Source organism: Acipenser ruthenus, chromosome 5 (genome assembly GCF_902713425.1).
Source record: "Acipenser ruthenus chromosome 5, fAciRut3.2 maternal haplotype, whole genome shotgun sequence".
Classification (NCBI taxonomy): domain Eukaryota; kingdom Metazoa; phylum Chordata; class Actinopteri; order Acipenseriformes; family Acipenseridae; genus Acipenser; species Acipenser ruthenus.
The window spans coordinates 54,112,994-54,133,965 of NC_081193.1; the positions used below are offsets into that span (position 1 = coordinate 54,112,994).

The following is a 20,972-nucleotide window of genomic DNA, read 5'->3' on the forward strand; positions in this document are numbered from 1 at the left end:
TGCAACCTCGTGCTCACATATTAAATACTTTAAATGCACGTGAAGTGATGTGCCATCCTCATGCCTAAATACAATTCTACATCTTAAATAACTAGTACTGCACACACCCATTTATATCCCGTGCAGCCATATCTATACACCAACATTAACACACGCAACATACAACATATAAAACACAAATGCACACAGGGGCGGGGCACATTGCCACAATCAGCGATTAGGGCTCGCCCTATTGGGGAGGTATATAATAATAATACAGTGATTATATGGGAAAAAGCGACATGGAAAGTTGTGATAGAGAGAGAAAGGATCAATGTTGCAAATCTCCCTCCCAACCAGAAAGGGCGCTGTGTAAGGGTGGTGGTATGCTGCCTCCTAGATGGACCGCCTTGATGGTAGGTGGAAACTGGAAGGTGACCATATTAGGGGGAGCGCTTAGCTGCAAATACTCAGGACGACTCCATTGCAATCAGCTGCGGGGCAGCCCTCTATTGGAGAAACCATGGCGACGGGTTGATTGCAGGGAGGAGTTTGGTGGGTACAAAGGGTCTGCTAAGAAATAAATAATAATAATAATAATACAAAGGGGAAGCAGCTACGTCAGTACACCCCCTTGCGCTGAGAGAATAAGCGACCAGCCGGAGCTGTTTGTTTTGTTTTTGTGTCTATTACATGTTGTTTGTTTTCTGTGTGTTTATTCAGAGGAGCAGTAGGATGGGAGGCTGTAGCCGCGGAGCCAGCACTAACTCCGGAGGACACCCCTCACAGCACAACACAGCACAGCACACCCACCACAATTCCCGGAGGAAAGGAGCACATTTTCATGGACGGAGGATTGTGGTTAAGGAGTGTTTTTCCGTTTGTTTTCCAGAGACTGGACACTTTTCGTTTTATCCCGATACCATCGTTGGTAGAGGGGTGGATTATTATTATTATTTTTATTAGTATTACACTGTGTAACAATTTTTTTTTATTTTTTGTTCCTGGGTAGTAAGTCTTATTTCCTAATTGCTTATGCCTCAAAAGTATAGAAAATGGCTATTATTCCCCACAAACTTTGCTTTTGTGACCAGGACAGCGATATTTTGAAATTTACCTATTTTCTAGAACATTCCAGATAGATTCAGTGCTGAGTAAACTTGGAGTAACTTCTAGAAGTTTCTAGAACTTTCCAGTAATATAAATAGTAGTATAAATACAGGGGCCTTAAGCCCACCAGTTCAGTTTAGTTCCAGCTGCCTAAGTGGATACAGATCTGCATTTTTCTGAGATGGCATCAAGGTCATAGGAGACTTCAAAATGGTGGCATTCCTGATGGGTCTCTAAGGCGGTTTTACCAAGTTTCCCTGCTATCTTTGCCTTTGAGACAGCAGGGACACCAAGGCGCACTACCACAGGTGGGACTGGCCACAGCGGATCGAGTTCTCTGTGGGGAGGAACAACGTCAAGTGGGAGCCACTGGTGGACCCCCGGAAGGTGCTGATGCCACCACTGCACATCAAATTGGGCCTTATGAAACAATTTGTCAGAGCTCTAGATAAGGAGTCGGCAGTCTTCAAGTACCTTCAAGACTTCTTCCCTAAGCTGTCTGAGGTCAAAGCCAGTGTCTTCGTCGGACCACAGATAAAGAAGATCCTGGAGTGCAATAAATTCCCCAAGAAGCTCACTAGTAAGGAGAAAGCGGCTTGGAACAGCTTTGTCGCAGTGGTTCGGGACTTCCTGGGCAATCACAAGGCCGAAAACTATGTGGAGCTGGTTGAGACTCTGGTGAAGAACTACGGCACAATGGGCTGTAGGATGTCCCTCAAAGTCCATATCCTCATCTTGATAAATTCAAGGAGAACATGGGAGCGTACTCGGAGGAGCAAGGTGAGCGCTTCCACCAGGATATAATGGACTTTGAACGCCGCTACCAAGGACAGTATAACGAGAACATGATGGGAGACTACATTTGGGGGCTGATTCATGAAAGTGATTTAGAGTATAATCGTAAATCTCGAAAAACTACTCACTTCTAAATCTTCTGTAGTCATTTTTGTATTACTTTAGTATAAATACATGTTAATTTGGATTCATATGTTGTTTTTTCTGACGAAAAGACACAAATTCACCCGTTTTCTCATTGGAAATAGGTAAATTTCAAAATATCACTGTCCTGGTCACAAAAGCAAAGTTTGTGGGGAATAATAGCCATTTTCTATACTTTTGAGGCATAAGCAATTAGGAAATAACACTTACTACCCAGGAACCAAAATTATGTTACATAGTGTTATTTGTGTTATTTGTTTTTGAAAATAAACCAAGGACTTTGTTGGGAGAATTCTGTTTGGACATTGCACGTCATTTCACTGCACCATTCGTATCCTGTCACAAAAGTTCAGAGAGGAGATTGGAGTGGAATTATACATAAGACTTGTTGTTATGAGACAAATACCCATGTAGTATGTAGATGTGATGCTGTAGTCTCTATTAACAATAACCTAACTACTGAAACAGAAATATATCCATTAGCAGAGATAGAGAGGGCAGTGCAGGTAGGAAATTACCAATGGTGTATTCTTAGCAACCTCACAGAATTTTCATATGGTGATATAAGATGTAATGCTCCCCTGGGTTTCTGTTTTGCACCAACTCATCCTGTTCAGATGGGAAGTATTTATTTGCCTAACCCAGAAGTCTGTGAATTCGAGACAACAGCCTGGTTTGATGACATCTAATTAGCACCTGAATCAAAGGTTTTCACAGACATCCATGTCCAGGTGAAGGAAGTATTGGCACAGAGTGAATCAAATCTTATTAAAGCCAAGATGGAAGTGAGTTTAGCTTTGGCTAAAGCTAAAGTCCTGAAGCAATATGGATGGTTTGGTGAAATGGCTAATAATACATTTTGGGATTGGATATTTCTGACAATAATGGGTATAATGGCAATTATTGCTCTCTGGAACAGCGCAGTATTGCTGGTGGAGTAAACAGAAAAAATTGTTGGGAAAATTAATTGATAGACATGAGACTGTGAAGTTGTTAAGAAATAAGTAAGTTTTTTAAATGTTTTGAATAACATTTATTAGTTTTAGTTTAAAGTAGTAAAAAATACTTTTTTTCTTAAATATTTTAAAAGTGGGGAATGTAGGGATACATTTATTTAGGTTTTTATTAGATTTTAGAATATATCTCATTGAACGAACTTAGCATAAAGGTACATTTTGGGTTAAAACTAGGTATTAGATACAAAATGTTTCTGTCCCTCCAATTCTGGTTAGAACTCGAAGAGCTGATTAAAATCTAGACCCCCTGTCCTTGCTAGAAACAAAAGGATGAGACTTGAGGGCAGTGTTGTAAAAAACATGCATTAGGTCTTCTTTGATCTATAGTCCTAACATGTTTACCTTTCGGGGCAGACGAGTTGTCCACTGTTAGAATCATAAACATATTGATAAACATCTTCCAAAAATAGTAAAACAAGTTTTTACTAATGATTTGTTTATGATAGGGTAATAAAGAGTTAACTCCTTCAGGGAAGATCTGGATAGAGTCAGATACTTCTAAAGGGCCAATTAAAATGACAAAAGGTATTTTTACCCCAAATACAAAGAGATATGGGAAAAGGTTTTATGGTGAGGTTTGTGGCCCAGGTAGGGAAGAGTCTCTTTTGATGTAAAGGTTGTAAAACTAGTATTTTTCTGATGTTATCTCAAGAAACTGTATGTAAGTTGAAGAGATATCCCATGTTCTTTGTATCCTTCAACCGCTAGCAAGAAGTTTACCTAGTAACTATACACTATGTCTTAATAAAGAGATATACTATGTTGAATTTTGCACCGAAAAAGGGAAAGGGACTCGAAGAAATAAATAACCCCTATTATTTTTTCTACAGACGGGAGCTGTGGCCAGGTTGGGGTGGGCTGAGACCAGGGAGTCCTCAAAATCCTCCGCCAGCTTTATTGCTGCCTCCAGGGTGGCGGGGTTGTGGTTCCATATCCATACCTGGGTTTTGGCGCCGACCACATGGCAGAATTGCTCCACTGCTATAGCTTCGCCCATTTGCAGACCCGTTTTCTGGGCGGGGCTTAGCCAGTGAACCATGTGGTCATACAACCGCTGCGCAACCACTCTGGGGCATGTAGCTGGGGATCTTCGGTACTCTTGGAATTGTACCCTGTGCGTTTCCCCTGTGATGTTGAGCCGGCGTAGGATGGCTCGCTTTACCAGGTCGTAGTCGGCAGCTTCAGTGTCCGGCATGGCCTGATACGCTGCCTGAGCCTCCCCGATCAGGCAGGATCCCAGCTGACTTGCCCAGTACATCCTGGGCCATGACGCGGTGGTAGCCAGCCGCTCGAAAGTGACCAGGTAAGCCTCGGTGTCGTCCTCTGCCGTCATTTTGAGTGCCCTTGCCTTCGGAGCCATCCTCACGGGTGCCATTGGTACTGTGGTCTGGATCGCCAGACCGATTTTTTCCACCAACGCTGTGTACCGCTCCTCTCTCTGTCGCGTCTGCTGTCCAGTGCTTCCAGCAGTGCTGTAAGTGCTGTGTGAGCCATAATCCCTTGAAGCCAGGTTCTTCTTCAGCAGGGGGTTCGAGCTCACCTCCTACCTGCATGTCAGAGGAGAAGGAGGCCCCATCCCCAGAGGCCGCTATAGAAAGCATGTCCTCTTGCACCAGCTGGGATGCCTCTTTCCATCCACCCTGATCTCCTCTGGGGGAGGGGGGGTATGGCATTTGGGGATGCAACGGAGCTGGGACTGCGGCCGGGGCCGCAGGTGCCTGTTTGGCCAAGAGCTCCAGGACTTGGGCCATCTGGGCTTTGAGGTCCATAATTTCCCTCGCCTGCCTCAAATACTTCACCCTTCTTGCCTGTGGAGATGGGGAGTGACTACAGGGGGCCTGTGCATCGGGGATGTCCAGCAGGGGGTCCTGGGACAGGTCATGGAGGAGGGGCTTTGGGGCTCCAAGAGCCACCGACCGTCCAGCCACCGAGGACGCAGAACTCGTCTTCGTGGCCCTCTCCAACCTAGTTTTCTCCACCTGGGGCTGAAAAGCCACACAGATGCTGCAGGCCACCTCCCTCTCAAGGGCCAAGGTGGCATGTTGTATGCCCAAGCTCCGCGCACAGAGGGTATGCTTATCCTCCTGCAGGATATTTGCATTGCAGTCCGTGCAGGGGTGGAACCCCAACTTGCCTGACATGAGTTTGGTGTTCTGCATTGGCTGTGCACCGAACACCGCTTGCACTGGTTGTAACGGCACTCAAGCATTAATTAATAGTGCGGCGCCATGCTTTCAACCACTAGCGCTGTAGCATAGAGCACCTAGCACCGTGTGCACCGTGTACGTGCAGCACCGTGTGCTCGTGCACTGATGCTGTCGCAATCGGCCTATCACCGTGTGCACCATGAACCTTGTGCACCGTGCATACCGAGCACTGTGCGCAGAGTACTATGCAGCACTGTGCACTCTTGCACTAGCTCTGTAGCAATGGGCACCAAGCACTGTGTGCACAGTGCATACCGAGCACCGCACGCACCAAGTACCGAGAGCACTATGTGCACCGTGTACTGTGCGGAGCTGTGTCTGTGCACTGACACTGTAGTGCTGGGCACCGTGTGATGTATGCAATGAGCACCTTGCGCACCGAGATACCGAAGTACCAAGGGCTATGCATGCACTGCGGTACCGAAGCACAGGGGGGCAACTATGCAACTGCGCGGTCACACACCTGGTCAGCGTGTAGCATGCACCAGGGGGACATAAGGGCCGAAGTCGCGGTGGGTGAGTCAGTAGCGGACAGAGAAAACTGCGGTAGAATAGATAGGGGAGAGCACACTGTTTGTTTACAAGACCTGACTCACCGAGGTGGGCTGGCCTATGCAGCCGGCGAGGTCTACTCGACAGCGGGGATGCAGCAAGGCCTAGCCCCGTGGAGGAGAGCATGGCTGGAAGAGTCACTAACAGCAGGGATGCGACAAGGCCTTGCCCTGTGGAGAAACTGTGTACTCTCAAGAAAGAAATAGACAACCACTCGCGGGTGACTGCACAGGCAGTTGCTCACACACGACAGACAGATAACAAAGAGTGGCCTACCACGCAAGTGAGGAGGCCGCTGAAAGACAGAAAGGTGAAAGGCTTTGTCTTTTCAGAGTCGTTGATTCCGGGAAAGCGGCGAGCCAGCTTTCAGCACGAATGCAAGGGAAATACAATCGACTTGATTCGACTCGAGAAACATAGCTGCACAAACGTTTGTTTCAACAGCATAAACCGGCACAAACGAATGATATGACTCTAAGTTTGTGCTGTTTGTAGTGGGTGCCAACTTCACAGAGCTATCCAAAACTCTTCTGTTGAGTGTCAGTTTTGGGTTCCAACTAAAGTTAGCTGTGATTGGCTGAACGTGTCGGCAGACAGCAAGTGCAATCCTCGAATTCCTCGATGGAAGTTGGTGAGGCTGAGGGGAATGATTGATACTTCAAGTAAAATGTATGTAAATAAACTGTGGAGCAGAAGTACACAGCTAAAATGAAGATCTTGCGCACCGTAGCGTAAATTGAATTTTCATTTAAGGTATGCTGTTTTGTTGTTAATAGATTATTTTTTTGTTAATAGATGCGTTTGCATATTATTTACTTTTTGTTACTTTCACCTCTCATGCGGGGAAGACCGTGGGAGAAAGCAAATATCTCATGTGCACAAGTTATTAAATCGTGCGCAAAAGATATTTCCCTACCCCCACTGACTTTCCCAGGCTCCGTAATAATACACTAGTACCTTCTTGCAGTTCTTCTTTAAGTTTTTCATACTTTTCTACAGCTCTTTCTGTCCCTCCATTTCTACCCAAATTCTGAAATGAAAACGTATTCAGTTCAAATAAATATTATATTACTTAGCACAGTACACACACTATAAAACGACATCAATTTATGCAAAAAAAAGACCTAGCTAATTAGTACTTTGTGACAATGCTGTGTGTGTATGCATGGTAAATATTTAAAAATATTAAGTTTAATAACATTTATATTACTTGTGTGTGTGTGTGTGTGTCTATATATATATATATATATATATATATATATATATATATATATATATATATATATATATATATATAAAATACATGGATAAAGGCTATATTTGCATCCTGAACCATTCGAAAAAAGGCATAATACCACAGTAGTGATGTCAAAAAGTGATAATTCCTCTAGAGGAAAATATACTTGAAATTTGACCCATACAACTCCTCGTTTTCAATCACTCGACAACACCCACAGTACAGAACTGTTCATTAATGATCAACAAAATGAGAAAAAGTTAAAAATAAAATGATGTAAAGCTGGTACATTCGTATCTCAGAGAACGGGAAATTAAAACAAGGTAAAGGCAATCATCCAAATAAAGCTGAAGCACTTCGGATAACGACATAGAACGTCTGTACTGCACTAAAACACTACGTTTAAAAAATCCAACTGTACTGCTGAACCTCGTCTTCTTTAATATAAGCATCACAAGAGTAATTTATTTCTTAACAGACGCCCTTATCCAGGGCGACTTACAGTCATAAACAAATACATTTCAAGAATCACAGTACAAGTAATAATACAATTAAGAGCAAGATAAATACAATGACTTTGGTTCAAGCAAGTACAAGTGTGAAATACAATTCAATAATACAGCAGATAACAATGTCAGTGATAGTTACATCAGGATATAATTAAATACAAAATACTACAGATTAAATAACACTTGTGACAGATTACAGTACTCTAAAGTACACGATTAAATGCAGTAAAATAGGGGGCAGATAAGAGCAAGTAAAGCGCATTTAAGGAAGGGTGATAAGTGTCCCAGGGGAAAAACAGAGGAGTTCTACAGGTGCTTTCTGAAGAGGTGAGTCTTGAGGAGGCGCTGGAATGTGGTCAGGGACTGGGCAGTCCTGACATCTGTAGGAAGGTCATTCCACCTCTGCGGGGCGAGGGTGGAGAAGGAGCGAGCTCTGGAGGCAGGGGAGCGTAGAGGAGGTAGAGCCAGTCTTCTAGTGCAGGCAGAGCGGAGAGGTCGAGTGGGGGTGTAGGGAGAGATGAGGGTCTGGAGGTAGCTGGGTGCAGTCTGGTCAAGACATCTGTAGGCTAGTACAAGAGTCTTGAACTGGATGCAAGCGGTGATTGGGAGCCAGTGGAGTGACTGGAGTAGTGGAGTTGCGTTGGAGAAGCGAGGCAGAGAGAACACCAGGCGAGCAGCGGAGTTCTGGATGAGCTGGAGCGGACGGGTGGCGGACGCATGGAGGCCAGCCAGGAGGGAGTTGCAGTAGTCTAGGCGGGCGAGTACCAAGGCCTGGACCAGGAGCTGGGTGGCGTAGTTGGTGAGGAAGGGTCGGATTCTTCGGATGTTGCTCAGGAAGAATCGGCAAGTGCGTGCCAGAGTGGAGATGTGCTGGGAATAAGAGATGCCGGGGTCCAGGGCGACTCCGAGGTTCTTAGCGGAGAGAGAGAGTGTGGTAGATTCCAGGAGGAACAGAGATAGAGAGATCAGAGGAGGGGGGGAGGAGGAGGGAAAGAAAAGGTCAGATTTAGAGAGGTTGAGTTTGAGGTGGTGCGAGTGCATCCAGGAGGATAGCAGACAGACAGGTAGAGATACGGGAGGGGAAGGTGGAGTCAGAGGTGGGTAAGGAGAGGAAAATCTGAGCATCATCAGCATATATATATATATATACAGACGTGCTCAAATTTGTTGGTACCCTTACAGCTCATTGAAATAATGCTTCATTCCTCCTGAAAAGTGATGAAATTAAAAGCTATTTTATCATGTATACTTGCATGCCTTTGGTATGTCATAGAATAAAGCAAAGAAGCTGTGAAAAGAGATGAATTATTGCTTATTCTACAAAGATATTCTAAAATGGCCTGGACACATTTGTTGGTACCCCTTAGAAAAGATAATAAATAATTGGATTATAGTGATATTTCAAACTAATTAGTTTCTTTAATTAGTATCACACATGTCTCCAATCTTGTAATCAGTCATTCAGCCTATTTAAATGGAGAAAAGTAGTCACTGTGCTGTTTGGTATCATTGTGTGCACCACACTGAACATGGACCAGAGAAAGCAAAGGAGAGAGTTCGTCTGAGGAGATCAGAAAGAAAATAATAGACAAGCATGGTAAAGGTAAAGGCTACAAGACCATCTCCAAGCAGCTTGATGTTCCTGTGACAACAGTTGCAAATATTATTAAGAAGTTTAAGGTCCATGGAACTGTAGCCAACCTCCCTGGGCGCGGCCGCAAGAGGAAAATCAACCCCAGAGTGAACAGAAGGATAGTGCGAATGGTAGAAAAAGAACCAAGGATAACTGCCAAAGAGATACAAGCTGAACTCCAAGGTGAAGGTACGTCAGTTTCTGATCGCACCATCCGTCGCTTTTTGAGCGAAAGTGGGCTCCATGGAAGAAGACCCAGGAGGACTCCACTTTTGAAAGAAAAACATAAAAAAGCCAGACTGGAATTTGCTAAAATGCATATTGACAAGCCACAATCCTTCTGGGAGAATGTCCTTTGGACAGATGAGTCAAAACTGGAGCTTTTTGGCAAGTCACATCAGCTCTATGTTCACAGACGAAAAAATGAAGCTTTCAAAGAAAAGAACACCATACCTACAGTGAATCATGGAGGAGGCTCGGTTATGTTTTGGGGCTGCTTTGCTGCGCCTGGCACAGGGTGCCTTGAATCTGTGCAGGGCACAATGAAATCTCAAGACTATCAAGGCATTCTGGAGCAAAACGTACTGCCCAGTGTCAGAAAGCTCTGTCTCAGTCGCAGGTTATGGGTCCTCCAACAGGATAATGACCCAAAACACACAGCTAAAAGCACCCAAGAATGGATAAGAACAAAACATTGGACTATTCTGAAGTGTCCTTCTATGAGTCCTGATCTGAATCCTATCGAACATCTATGGAAAGAGCTGAAACTTGCAGTCTGGAGAAGGCACCCATCAAACCTGAGACAGCTGGAGCAGTTTGCTCAGGAAGAGTGGGCCAAACTACCTGTTAACAGGTGCAGAAGTCTCATTGAGAGCTACAGAAAACGTTTGATTGCAGTGATTGCCTCTAAAGGTTGTGCAACAAAATATTAGGTTAGCAGTCCCATCATTTTTGTCCATGCCATTTTCATTTGTTTTCTTATCTACAATATTATGTTGAATAAAAAATCAAAAGCAAAGTCTGATTTCTATTAAATATGGAATAAACAATGGTGTATGCCAATTACTTTTGTCAGTTTCAAGTTATTTCAGAGAAAATTGTGCATTCTTCGTTTTTTGTGGAGGGGTACCAACAAATTTGAGCACATCTGTCTATATATATATATATATATATATATATATATATATATATATATATATATATATATATATATATTTTTTTTTTAATAACTTGCCAGGGAGGAGGGAGCATGGAGGGGGATGGAGGGTGCATGGTGGAGGCAGCAGGGAGGAGGGAGCATGAAGGAGGGAGTTAGGGAGGAGGGAGCAGGGAGCATGGAGGAGGGAGCAGGGAGGAGGGAGTTATCTGAGGATGGAGCAGAGAATGACTGTTGTATGTTTGATGCACGAGGGTGTCCTAATATGGACACCGTACACCGTACACCGTGTGAATGTTTTTATACTCTTTAAAGTTGAAGAAGATCTTTCCACTGTGGCCGTAGAGTAACGAATAGTTAGAATTAAAGCAAGTTTGTAAGTGCAACATATGCATCGTTTTATACAGGTCACTGGCAACTGATCTGTTATGCACAGCACACAGTTCAGTTCAGTACTGTCAAAAACATTATGATAGGAATCACTTCCAGAGATTTCATAGCATCAACCGGAAAATGTTACTAGAACTCCGTGAATCTTTTTGGATTCAGCAACTGAACAAACTCAAGTTTCTCTACACTTTCAAATCTTACAAACAGTTGTTCACTGGTGTTGTCAATGACCCAAAAAAAAGAAGTTTATAATTTGTTTCGTCATCTCAGCATGAAACTGAGTTGTTTGGAAAAGCCTCAGTTATGCTAGTATCCTTAAGAAATTATATGTATTGACCTGCCCTTTTCAGCATGACATCCAGAAATTTGCCTAGTTCTGAAAGGAACCAGCGGCTAAGTAGTGCAGAGAGCACAGCACTCACATGTGCAGGGATAGCGGTCCCTAGATTGACGCTGGGGTCTAGCTCTTCCTTCAATTCAGCTACTAGGTCTAGGATGATCTGTGGATTGAGATGATAACGCTTTAGCACCGCATCCTCCGGCACCCCAAACAAAGTGAGCCTGGGATTGAATATGTGGGTTCTTTTTCTTCTTGCCCTCCTCTGAACGTGTTCCTGCCTCTCCTCAACAAGAGCCAAGCGTTGCTGCATCAGGAAGTGTACCACAGCAGCCATCCTGATGCCAATTGCAGGTCTCTGCAGGTGTGTGCTTTTATACAGCTCTTAATTACTCGCTTCTACAATGTACCTTGTAAGAAGAGATGTAAAGTTTTTGGAGGGTCAGCAATTGCCTAAGTGCAATTCAAAATCCTTACATCACATTATAATGTTTGAGCCCGCTTAGTATCCAGATCCCACCCAATTTCATGCTCTTTTCTTCATTTGAATGCATTTCAATATAATTTTAATTGATTAATGATGGCAAAGTGCAAATTTGAAAGCGGGCGCAGAACGCTAGGTGAACACCATTCTTTACATACGCCGCATTTTTAGAGGCCGCTAAAATCAAACTTTACGGCTGCTAAACACGATGTGCGGCTGCATTATGGGGGGTTTGCACCTCAAATCACTTTGCACGTATCCTTACACCTACCCCAATGTGCTTAAAAGTGTTGCAAAGTATTGTATTATGTGATACACCGATGGGCATTGTAAGGTTAATATATATCAGTATATTTAATGGTCACCATGATGGTTACACTTACTAAAACTCCCAGTGTTTTACTTAGTTTAAACAAACTGCACATGCAAGTCTATAGCTAAGTGTATGATTCACACAACACAAACATAATCTAATACAAGGAATGCACACTTTATCTTTATAAGTCATTTAGGGAATTTCTGGACATATATATCTTTCCCTGGCAATTGTAATTGTCATAGCAAAATTTCTTTAGGCAATTTGCTCACTTATAGTGCTCATGTGCTGATGGTCTTGTATCATAAAAGACAGGGTCAAAGGATAGGAGTCTATACCCCTGAAGGTTTGAATAATAATTGGTAGGCAACATGTAAAAACTTTGTTATATGTAACAAACTGCATGGATACCACCAGGGGTCCTTTTTTTCACCAAATCTTTTTTACTCAGTGATATAATATGTTACACTGTTCTCTATCTGGTACCATGTGGTTTTCCACACAATCATGTCTGTGCCCCTAAAATAAAACTGGGGTCCCAGTAGATCCAGCGACCCTCTGCTGGCCAGAAACCAGGCCAGTCTAGACAGAAACCTCCCAGGCTGAGTGGGGTAAAACAGATAACAGTTGCCCACCCATCATTCTACATTTGTTAATCTGTCCCACTAGAGCACTGTGTATTTATAACACATTTATAGTATTTTGCAGCCAGGCATAACCTTTACTTAACTCCAACGCCGGTGCAAACCATTTCCATGTCCACAGAGCAGGTTGGATAAAAGGAGATCTACTATTTCACTGTTCTGATCAGAATTATTAATTACCACTTTCCCTCCCAATCACAGTTCCTGAGGTTACTAAGATAAGTGATACAATCTTTACAGTTTCAATATGTACTAAAATGCAAAATGAATGACATATTTACTGAAAAGAATTCTGAATACTGTTTTGCATTTCTCAAACCTCCCCCCACGGTATTTGTGTCGGTGTTAACACCTCCCCTTTAAAACGGAATTTTCTGTGGCCATGCCCCTTTAATCACTGTCGCGCATGTGCAGAAAACGAGATCAAACTTTTTAACTAGTCAACTTCGCAGAAAGTTTCTGATTTCAGGAAAAAAAGAATGAAATGGCTTTTCGGAGGAGGAATAAGAGCTATCCATTCTTCAGTCAGGAGTTTCTTATCCAAAACCATGCAGACATTGTCTTCTGTCTGGTGGTGTTCATTCTGATCGGGTTGATGTTCGAGGTGAGATGATTTCAAAACATTATTTAATTTCGCAGGGTACATTTTTTTCATTAAACCTTTTCTCCCATTTTTTCTTGGGCTGGTCTCGACCGGTCAGAAGACTGCATTCTTGCCTGAAATTGCCCTAGTTTCTTCTTTCTTGTTTTATTTTTTATTATTATAAAAACAACAAAACGAGCCGCGCACTGTTTACTTGTTATGTTTACACATCTGAAAAAGAAACGTAGCTGTATTTATTGGAAAACACACACACACACTAACAATAGTAACTAACAATAGTTACAGTTGTTATATATTAGTGTATAATATCTGAATCTACAAGTTAACTATTCTCCTTAATTCACACAACATTCCGATTTTATTTGACCAACAGTTTTTCTCCTCAAGTCCACCGTATTTGTTTTGTTAACTAATGTAACTAGTTGCTTTATATGAAGGTGTTTTCAAGAAATTCCAGGCAGTAAACCTATTTGTGTAGTTTATTGGTAAAGTTACATATTACCCGTTCAGTTGTTTAATGGAACAAATGTGTCGATTTCAGTAAAGCGCTGCATGCAGTTATCTGATTTTAATGCACTCTTGGAAACAGTCACTTTTATGCCTGCCAGTGGTATGATTTGGAATGTATTTCATACTTCCTATTAATAAATCTATCTATCTATCTATCTATCTATCTATCTATCTATCTATCTATCTATCTATATATATATATATATATATATATATATATTAAATAAAATGAATGACTGCAGCTTTCTCTCAGTTGCAATGCGATGGCTGGGTTCTTGAACTGCCACGTCTCACTGTCTTGGCTGCAGTGGACGAAGGGTCTTTTCCTCACGCCCTCCCCTATTTCTCTTTCTGCCAGGGTGACATGAGAAGATGCTAGACATTAGCCGGGATTCCCCCGCTTCTCATTAACCTACTACGGGATAGGCAAATCTGCACCTGCAGCTGGTCTAACCACCCCACAATTAACCGTGCTATTATTATCATCTGCCAGTTTCAGAAGTTGTGGAAACATCACGCAATGAATTAATCGACTTCTCTAAAATGAGCCACTGTTGGATAAAAGGTTGACAGATATGGCTGGTTTATATCTGTATTTTAATGAAAGAATGTTTAACCACCAAACAAAACAAATAAAATGTTTGAAATTAAAAATATAACGTATTATCTAGGCTACATGGAGAATGTTGAACTTTCACCATAGGGTGTGACAGTGATTTTGTTTCCTCTAATTTGTGCTAGATTAGTAAAATGTAATCAAAGGATTTACCTTTATCAGGAGTTTCCAATACCATGGCAAAAATAAGCATTAACGCAGAATGCAAATATGCATTCTTTTCAAAAAGTACATTGTACTACGCTGTACATGTAAACAGTTTTCTCTATGCTATATTTTTCACTTTTATATCTCAACATAAATGTACAGCCACTTGCATGTTAGATTTTTAATCCAATGCTTTTATTTCTCAGTGTAATTAAGTGGGGTGGAAATCAGACATAGGATTTGATAAATGTGATTTGATATTAACCAGATGGTAATAATAACCAAAGGGATATCATCAGCAGCTGTCTCCCATTATATTCTGTTCAGGACTTGATAATAAGCATTGGGTGATATTAACAGGCGTGATATAATGAGGGTTTGACTTTACATTTTAAGTTACAACATTCAGCTCATGAATTTAGCGACTGTTCTACCGGACCAGGCTGACAGTTGCAAATATAAAGTATACTGTTAAAGCCCCTTCCCCTATTGCACATAAATGTTATTTCTGGGATAATCATCTGAGATACAACATCTAATTTTCGAGGCTGCCTTTTTGAGATCAGCTGAAATTTACAAAGAAGCAACTACAAAATTCAACAGTAGCTTAACAAACTAATTGGGGTAGTGGGTATTTTGATATTTGAATATTTATTTCTTAGCCAGGTCTATTGCACAGTGCTGCCACCTTCTTGTAGGAAACAGTGCTTTCATTTACATAACTGATATTTGAGAGCAGGAGCTTCCAGTGTCCATCTCCTAATAACTAAACATTGGCAACTGCTTTCACAAATCCTGATTGACACTAGTCTTGGATTACCTTACCTAAAATAACATTAGGTAGTCAAAGATTAATGCAATTTAGGTCTGTGAAAACCTGTGTAAGGCATTACAAAACATATTTTCCAAGTTTAATGGGGGGGGGGGAGGGGGGCATTCCTGTAGAGGAGACCAGGGGTGAACAATACACTCTTATGTGGAAGATATTTAACTGCACCTATCTTTGACTTCACTCTGATCCTGTCCCTGGTGTTTCATGGCTTTTCCAGATGCTCTTAGTTGGTTCCAGGTGTTACCAGATTTTTTTTCCAGATCTTTCCTTTGAATCCCAATATCGCATCACTTTGCAGTACAAATTATTAGCAGTTTTATTTGGTTTGTAAACCCTGCAATAATCATCCATGTTTGAATCTGTATCTCACGTGGTAATATTATTTGAGGCATATTTTTGTGTAATTCAGTAGTTTTATTTGCTTTCAGTTGTCTGTTTACAGTGATGGATATTTTTTTCCATCACCATGGAAAGGTTAACTATTTGAGAAAGCGGAAATCTGGTTTAGCTTCTCTTTGCCCCTTGTGATTTGATATTTATTTGTTTATTCTCCCACACTCCAGTGTGTGTTTATCTTGGAATTTTGGACTGCCTGTCTCACAAGTGAATAATGATTTGGTTGACTGTCCATCCCATAGCTTTGCTGCTTCTGTGGATTAAGTGACTATGGATGAAGCACTGCTAAGTGCTTTGTGGTGCTCTTCAGTTTTCAATGTATAGTCTCTAGATAGATTCTATATGAGAAGTGGACTACTGTTTTACTACCCAGCCTTTGAGTTCTTCATCCAGCATTCAGGTTGTCCATCTGCAGTACTGAGTGATACAAGACTGGCTGAGCGCTCAACCCTAGTCTTGACTTGGTTGCACTGGCTACCATTTTGGATATCAATTTGTTTTTGTCCTAGCAAACCTTTTGTGTCCATGTTGCATAACCTTGAGACCACTGCCCTGGTTATGTCGATTTAAAGCAAAGATTCATTCAGAGAGTTTTTTTTTTTATAATCAGTCCTGCAAGGTTGTTGTCTAGTTGTTCTGTAGTGCACTGCTAGTATAATCTGGGAGTCTTTGTCAAAACACTTCTGGTGAAGGCAGGGGATGATTTTAGAAACCCAGAAAAATAAATACAATTTTTGAATTCAAGTCAGAATTCTGAGGGGGTCTCAGTTCAGTGCAATTTAAATAAACTCTGTAGGAGAATATGTGTGTATTAAGCATAAGCTTTCAAATGAACCAAACTACTCATTTTATAGTACGTTTACACTTGCAACTTGGACCTCAGCAGGTTTAGAGTCAGATTAAAAGATTCTTATTTGAGGCTTCCGTTTACACTTGAGCACTGTGTGTGCCCAATGGTGACCACCCATTGCATGAAGAAATTTCCACTCCCCAAAACAGTGACTGAAATGTTTAAATCAACAACAAGCCTGTCATTTGTGTCACATGTGTGTTTCTACTTCAAGGTGGTCATTCCGTGTTAATTAACATCAGAAATGCCAAAAAGCATTGAAAACATGCTTATCAGTACCATCTGCTAGTCAGACTCCTCTGATAAGTAAATAACACCTGTTTCTTTAAATTTCCACTTCCAAACTCTCTTCTTTAGGAGTATGTGGACATTTAAAGAAACAGGTGTTATTGTATACATTTACACATCAGTCTGAGAACTCTTCTTATATGTAAATGTAAACAATAACTCCCGTTTTATCTTCTTACCCATGAAAAATATTTACTTTTGCTATTCAACAAATGCGAAACTCATTTTTTTAACAGATAAAAAAGAAACATCTGTGCCTTTTCAGTTGTGTATGTTCTCATTTATTCACTATATACTAACTACGGCTGAGGTGATGCATCGATAGTCAAGCCTGTTCGGTGTTAAGCAAAGGAAAGCTTTTACTTTTTTATTAAATTCGGAATCGGCAATTTATTTTTTTGCATTAAGCGTGGAGCTTCTCTGCTCCCCTCAGGTCTGACTCACTGAATCTGCATGTGATTGAGCTCACCTTCTACCCCCTGCCCTATCCCCTTGTTTATTGATGATATTGGATCTGTGCAGGAGACTTCGAAGTAACAGAGCAAGTTAAGAGCGTTGTGCTAGAATTACAAATACTGTGTCGACTGAGCTACAGTGCCTTTCGATGTTTGACAATTTTCTAAAGTAAGACAGCAAGAAAGAAAAGTAAAGAAAGTAATGTTTGGGATACTCCGGTAACACAACTAATTTGCGTGACCATTTAATGAGATGCAGAGGTCGCGCTAGCTTTTAAAAATGTGCATTTGTAAAAAGCATACCATCTCAAAATCTGCGTTTTCAACCAGAACACCTCAGTTTTTACATATTGCATCAACATAGTTCTATTATTTTCCAGTGTAACTATTTCATATTAACAAAGTTAACATGCAAAACAGTACACAGTATAAATAATGGTAGTAGAAATAGACATAAATAACTTAAGAACATAAGAAAGTTTACAAATGACAGGAGGCCATTCGGCCAAGACAAGCTTACCATGAAATGTTTTCTTTTGAAAATCCCCCATTCACAACGTAGAAAATGAGTGTTGTAGAACATGTACCAATGTCTCTGCAGGTAGCTGTCAACATCATAACTATTTACAGTTTTGCTGTTTAAAAGTTCTTTAAATTATCCTTTTAGCACCCAAGTCAAAAATGACTGATGCTCTTTCCAAATCAAAGTGTTAATAATTCTCTAGAGCTTCCATTGAAGTTGTTTTAGATGATCCTCATGTAAACGAGAGTGTTTGCTGTTCTGCACTCTGTTCTGACAGCAAAAACCCTGTTCTGCTGCTACACTACATACAGGTATCGTAATTGCAATTGCTGCAAGTTTTGCGAAAGCAGGAAATATGTTGGAATAGTTTGCAATAAAAACCCTGCAGGCTTCATCCATGGTCTTAAAACCATGATTTGTTAGCATGTGTTTTACTTATCCACATTCTTGGCTGAAATTTCAACAGGCAAGATGCTCTGATACAGATTAGTGATCAAGATGCTCTGATACAGATTAGTGATTTGACTTGCTACCAGGGACGTGCGCAGTGCTATGTGGGATACTGAGACCACTGCAGGTTTTTTTTTTTTTTTTTTAAAGAGGATGCAGGGAGCATTGGAAGCTTTTTTACACGTTGCATTACATAACATTACTTTGTAATATAAACAAAATTATTGGATAGGAATGAAAAGGGGGAATGTTGTCTTTTACATCTGCATTTTAGAAACACACTGCTGTTGTGTGTTTTAAGAACATAAAAAAGTTTACAAACGAGAGGAGGCCATTCAGCCCATCTTGCTTGTTTGGTTGTTAGTAGCTTATTGATCCCAGAATCTCATCAAGCAGCTTCTTGAAGGATCCCAGGGTGTCAGCTTCAATAACATTACTGGGGAGTTGGTTCCAGACCCTCACAATTCTCTGTGTAAAAAAGTGCCTCCTATTTTCTGTTCTGAATGCCCCTTTATCTAATCTCCATTTGTGACCCCTGGTCCTTGTTTCTTTTTTCAGGTCAAAAAACTCCCCTCGGTCGACATTGTCTATACCTTTTAGTATTTTGAATGTTTGAATCAGATCGCTGCGTAGTCTTCTTTGTTCAAGACTGAATAGATTCAATTCTTTTAGCCTGTCTGCATACGACATGCCTTTTAAACCCGGTATAATTCTGGTTGCTCTTCTTTGCACTCTTTCTAGAGCAGCAATATCCTTTTTGTAACAAGGTGACCAGAACTGAACACAATATTCTAGGTGAGGTCTTACTAATGCATTGTAAAGTTTTAACATTACTTCCCTTGATTTAAATTCAACATTTCTCACAATATATCCGAGCATCTTGTTGGCCTTTTTTATAGCTTCCCCACATTGAATTTAAATTCAGAACAGAAAATATGAGGCACTTTTTTACACAGGGAATTGTGAGGGTCTGGAACCAGCTCCCCAGTAATGTTGTTGAAGCTGACACCCTGGGATCCTTCAAGAAGCTGCTTGATGAGATTCTGGGATTAGTAAGCTACTAACAACCAAACGAGCAAGATGGGCTGAATGGCCTCCTCTCGTTTGTAAATTTTCTTATTGTCTAGATGAAGACATTTCTGAGTCAACATAAACTCCTAGGTCTTTTTCATAGTTCCCTTTTTTTAAATTTTATTAAAATATCCTGCATAGTTTTTCTCTTGATTGGTTGTTACTCTGACTGGTTATGGATTTAAACAACTTTTTTCTTTTTCTTTTTTTTTTTTGATTTTGCTATGACCTCCAACTGGTACAAATCAACACAAATAAGGTAAAAAAAAAAAAAAGTAATATATTTAATTACTACTGTATATGCATACACTGATGTAATCTATGTAATATGGATACTAGTTTTTAAAGCGTGAATAGCAATGTTACACAGTAATCCACAGCTCCACATGTATTACTGTGTTTTTTTTTAAGTTTTGTAACGTTGATGAATCGATGCATCGGCATTTTTTGAGAACGATATATCGATAGTGAAAAATTAGGCATCGTCCCAACTTTAATACTAACAATTAAAAAACTAAAGCCTTTCATAAACCAAATGATCTCCTATAGGAGTGAATACAGTCATTTGTGTAAAAATAAAGTGCTTTTGGACCTGGAAGCTAGTGCTTGCACATATATTCATGTCACGGCACTTACAATGATACACTTTGACAAATAAAACCTATACATTAGGTCTAAAAGCGCTTTACTTTTTGTCAAGGTAACCTTTCATTTTCTTGGTGACTTTACTGTAATTTGTTTAATTACCCACAAAATATGAATATTTATAGATATGTGTGAAATTATATTTCTGACAAAGTTTTGTGACACCTAGGCTTGTTTCACATTTATCCCACATGAAATAAACACATTTAATGTCTTCACATTATACAGAGATGCCAAGTTCTGAAAGTGGAAAATAGTAGCACTTGCCTTAAATAGTAGTCTGTCGTAAAAAATAGTAGCACCTGACCAGTAAAAAGATTACCTGGTGAGCGCAGCGAGGCGGTATTTTTTTTTCATGATCAGGTGCTGCTAGGTGCTCACCTAAGGAAGAATCAATTCTGGACTGAAATATTCAACCTCCAAACTTTATCAAAAATAACTAACAAAATAACAACTCAAGAAAGATTTAACAATTTGTATTTATTTTGAATTATTTGCATTTCACTTGATATTTGTATTCTGAACTACAAGTACTTTGGATTTCAATTTAATTAAATGTCTTTTGTATGGAAAAGTATTTGAAATGCAATTGAGTATACCAAATGCATTTCAAATACTCTACCATACAACAGACATTAATCTATTGCATTGGTATGCACAAACATTGGTACAATTTGCATCATTACCAACTTTTAACATTTCCAACTTAAAAGTCTTTTATAAAAAAAAAAAAAAAGGTAAGGACCTCCTGATCTGTATGTTGGGATTTACTGTATTAATGTAGTTCTGGTATTAAATTCCACTTATTTTTTTATTGGTAGCTTGTTTGCATTTTTTAAGCAGATCACAGCCAAACACCATCTTGTAGCACACACTGTCACGTGCAAGGATGTGGAGCTTCTGGACAAGCAGCGTCTCCAGGGTCCTATCCGATAAAATTGGCCGAAACTCTGTACGATTCTTGCGAACGATACTAAACACCCTCTCACTATCTGCATTACTGTGAGGAATGATTAGGATCACCAGCATGACCTTCACCAGCACACTGAAACTGGATTTCTGTGTTGTACAATTTT

At 40.6% G+C, this 20,972-nt stretch overlaps 1 protein-coding gene across 2 annotated transcripts in view; it reads left to right on the forward strand.

Annotated features, from left to right (window-relative positions):
• Positions 1-12,893: 12,893 nt before the first annotated feature.
• The window catches only part of tram2 (translocation associated membrane protein 2), a 60,591-nt gene continuing 52,512 nt past the window's right edge, over positions 12,894-20,972 (forward strand). For both annotated transcript variants that reach the window (XM_034003082.3, XM_034003083.3), the window contains exon 1: positions 12,894-13,113. In XM_034003082.3, the coding sequence (XP_033858973.1) occupies positions 12,994-13,113 (120 nt within the window). In that variant the 5' untranslated portion in view covers positions 12,894-12,993. The remainder of the gene's footprint in view (positions 13,114-20,972) is intronic.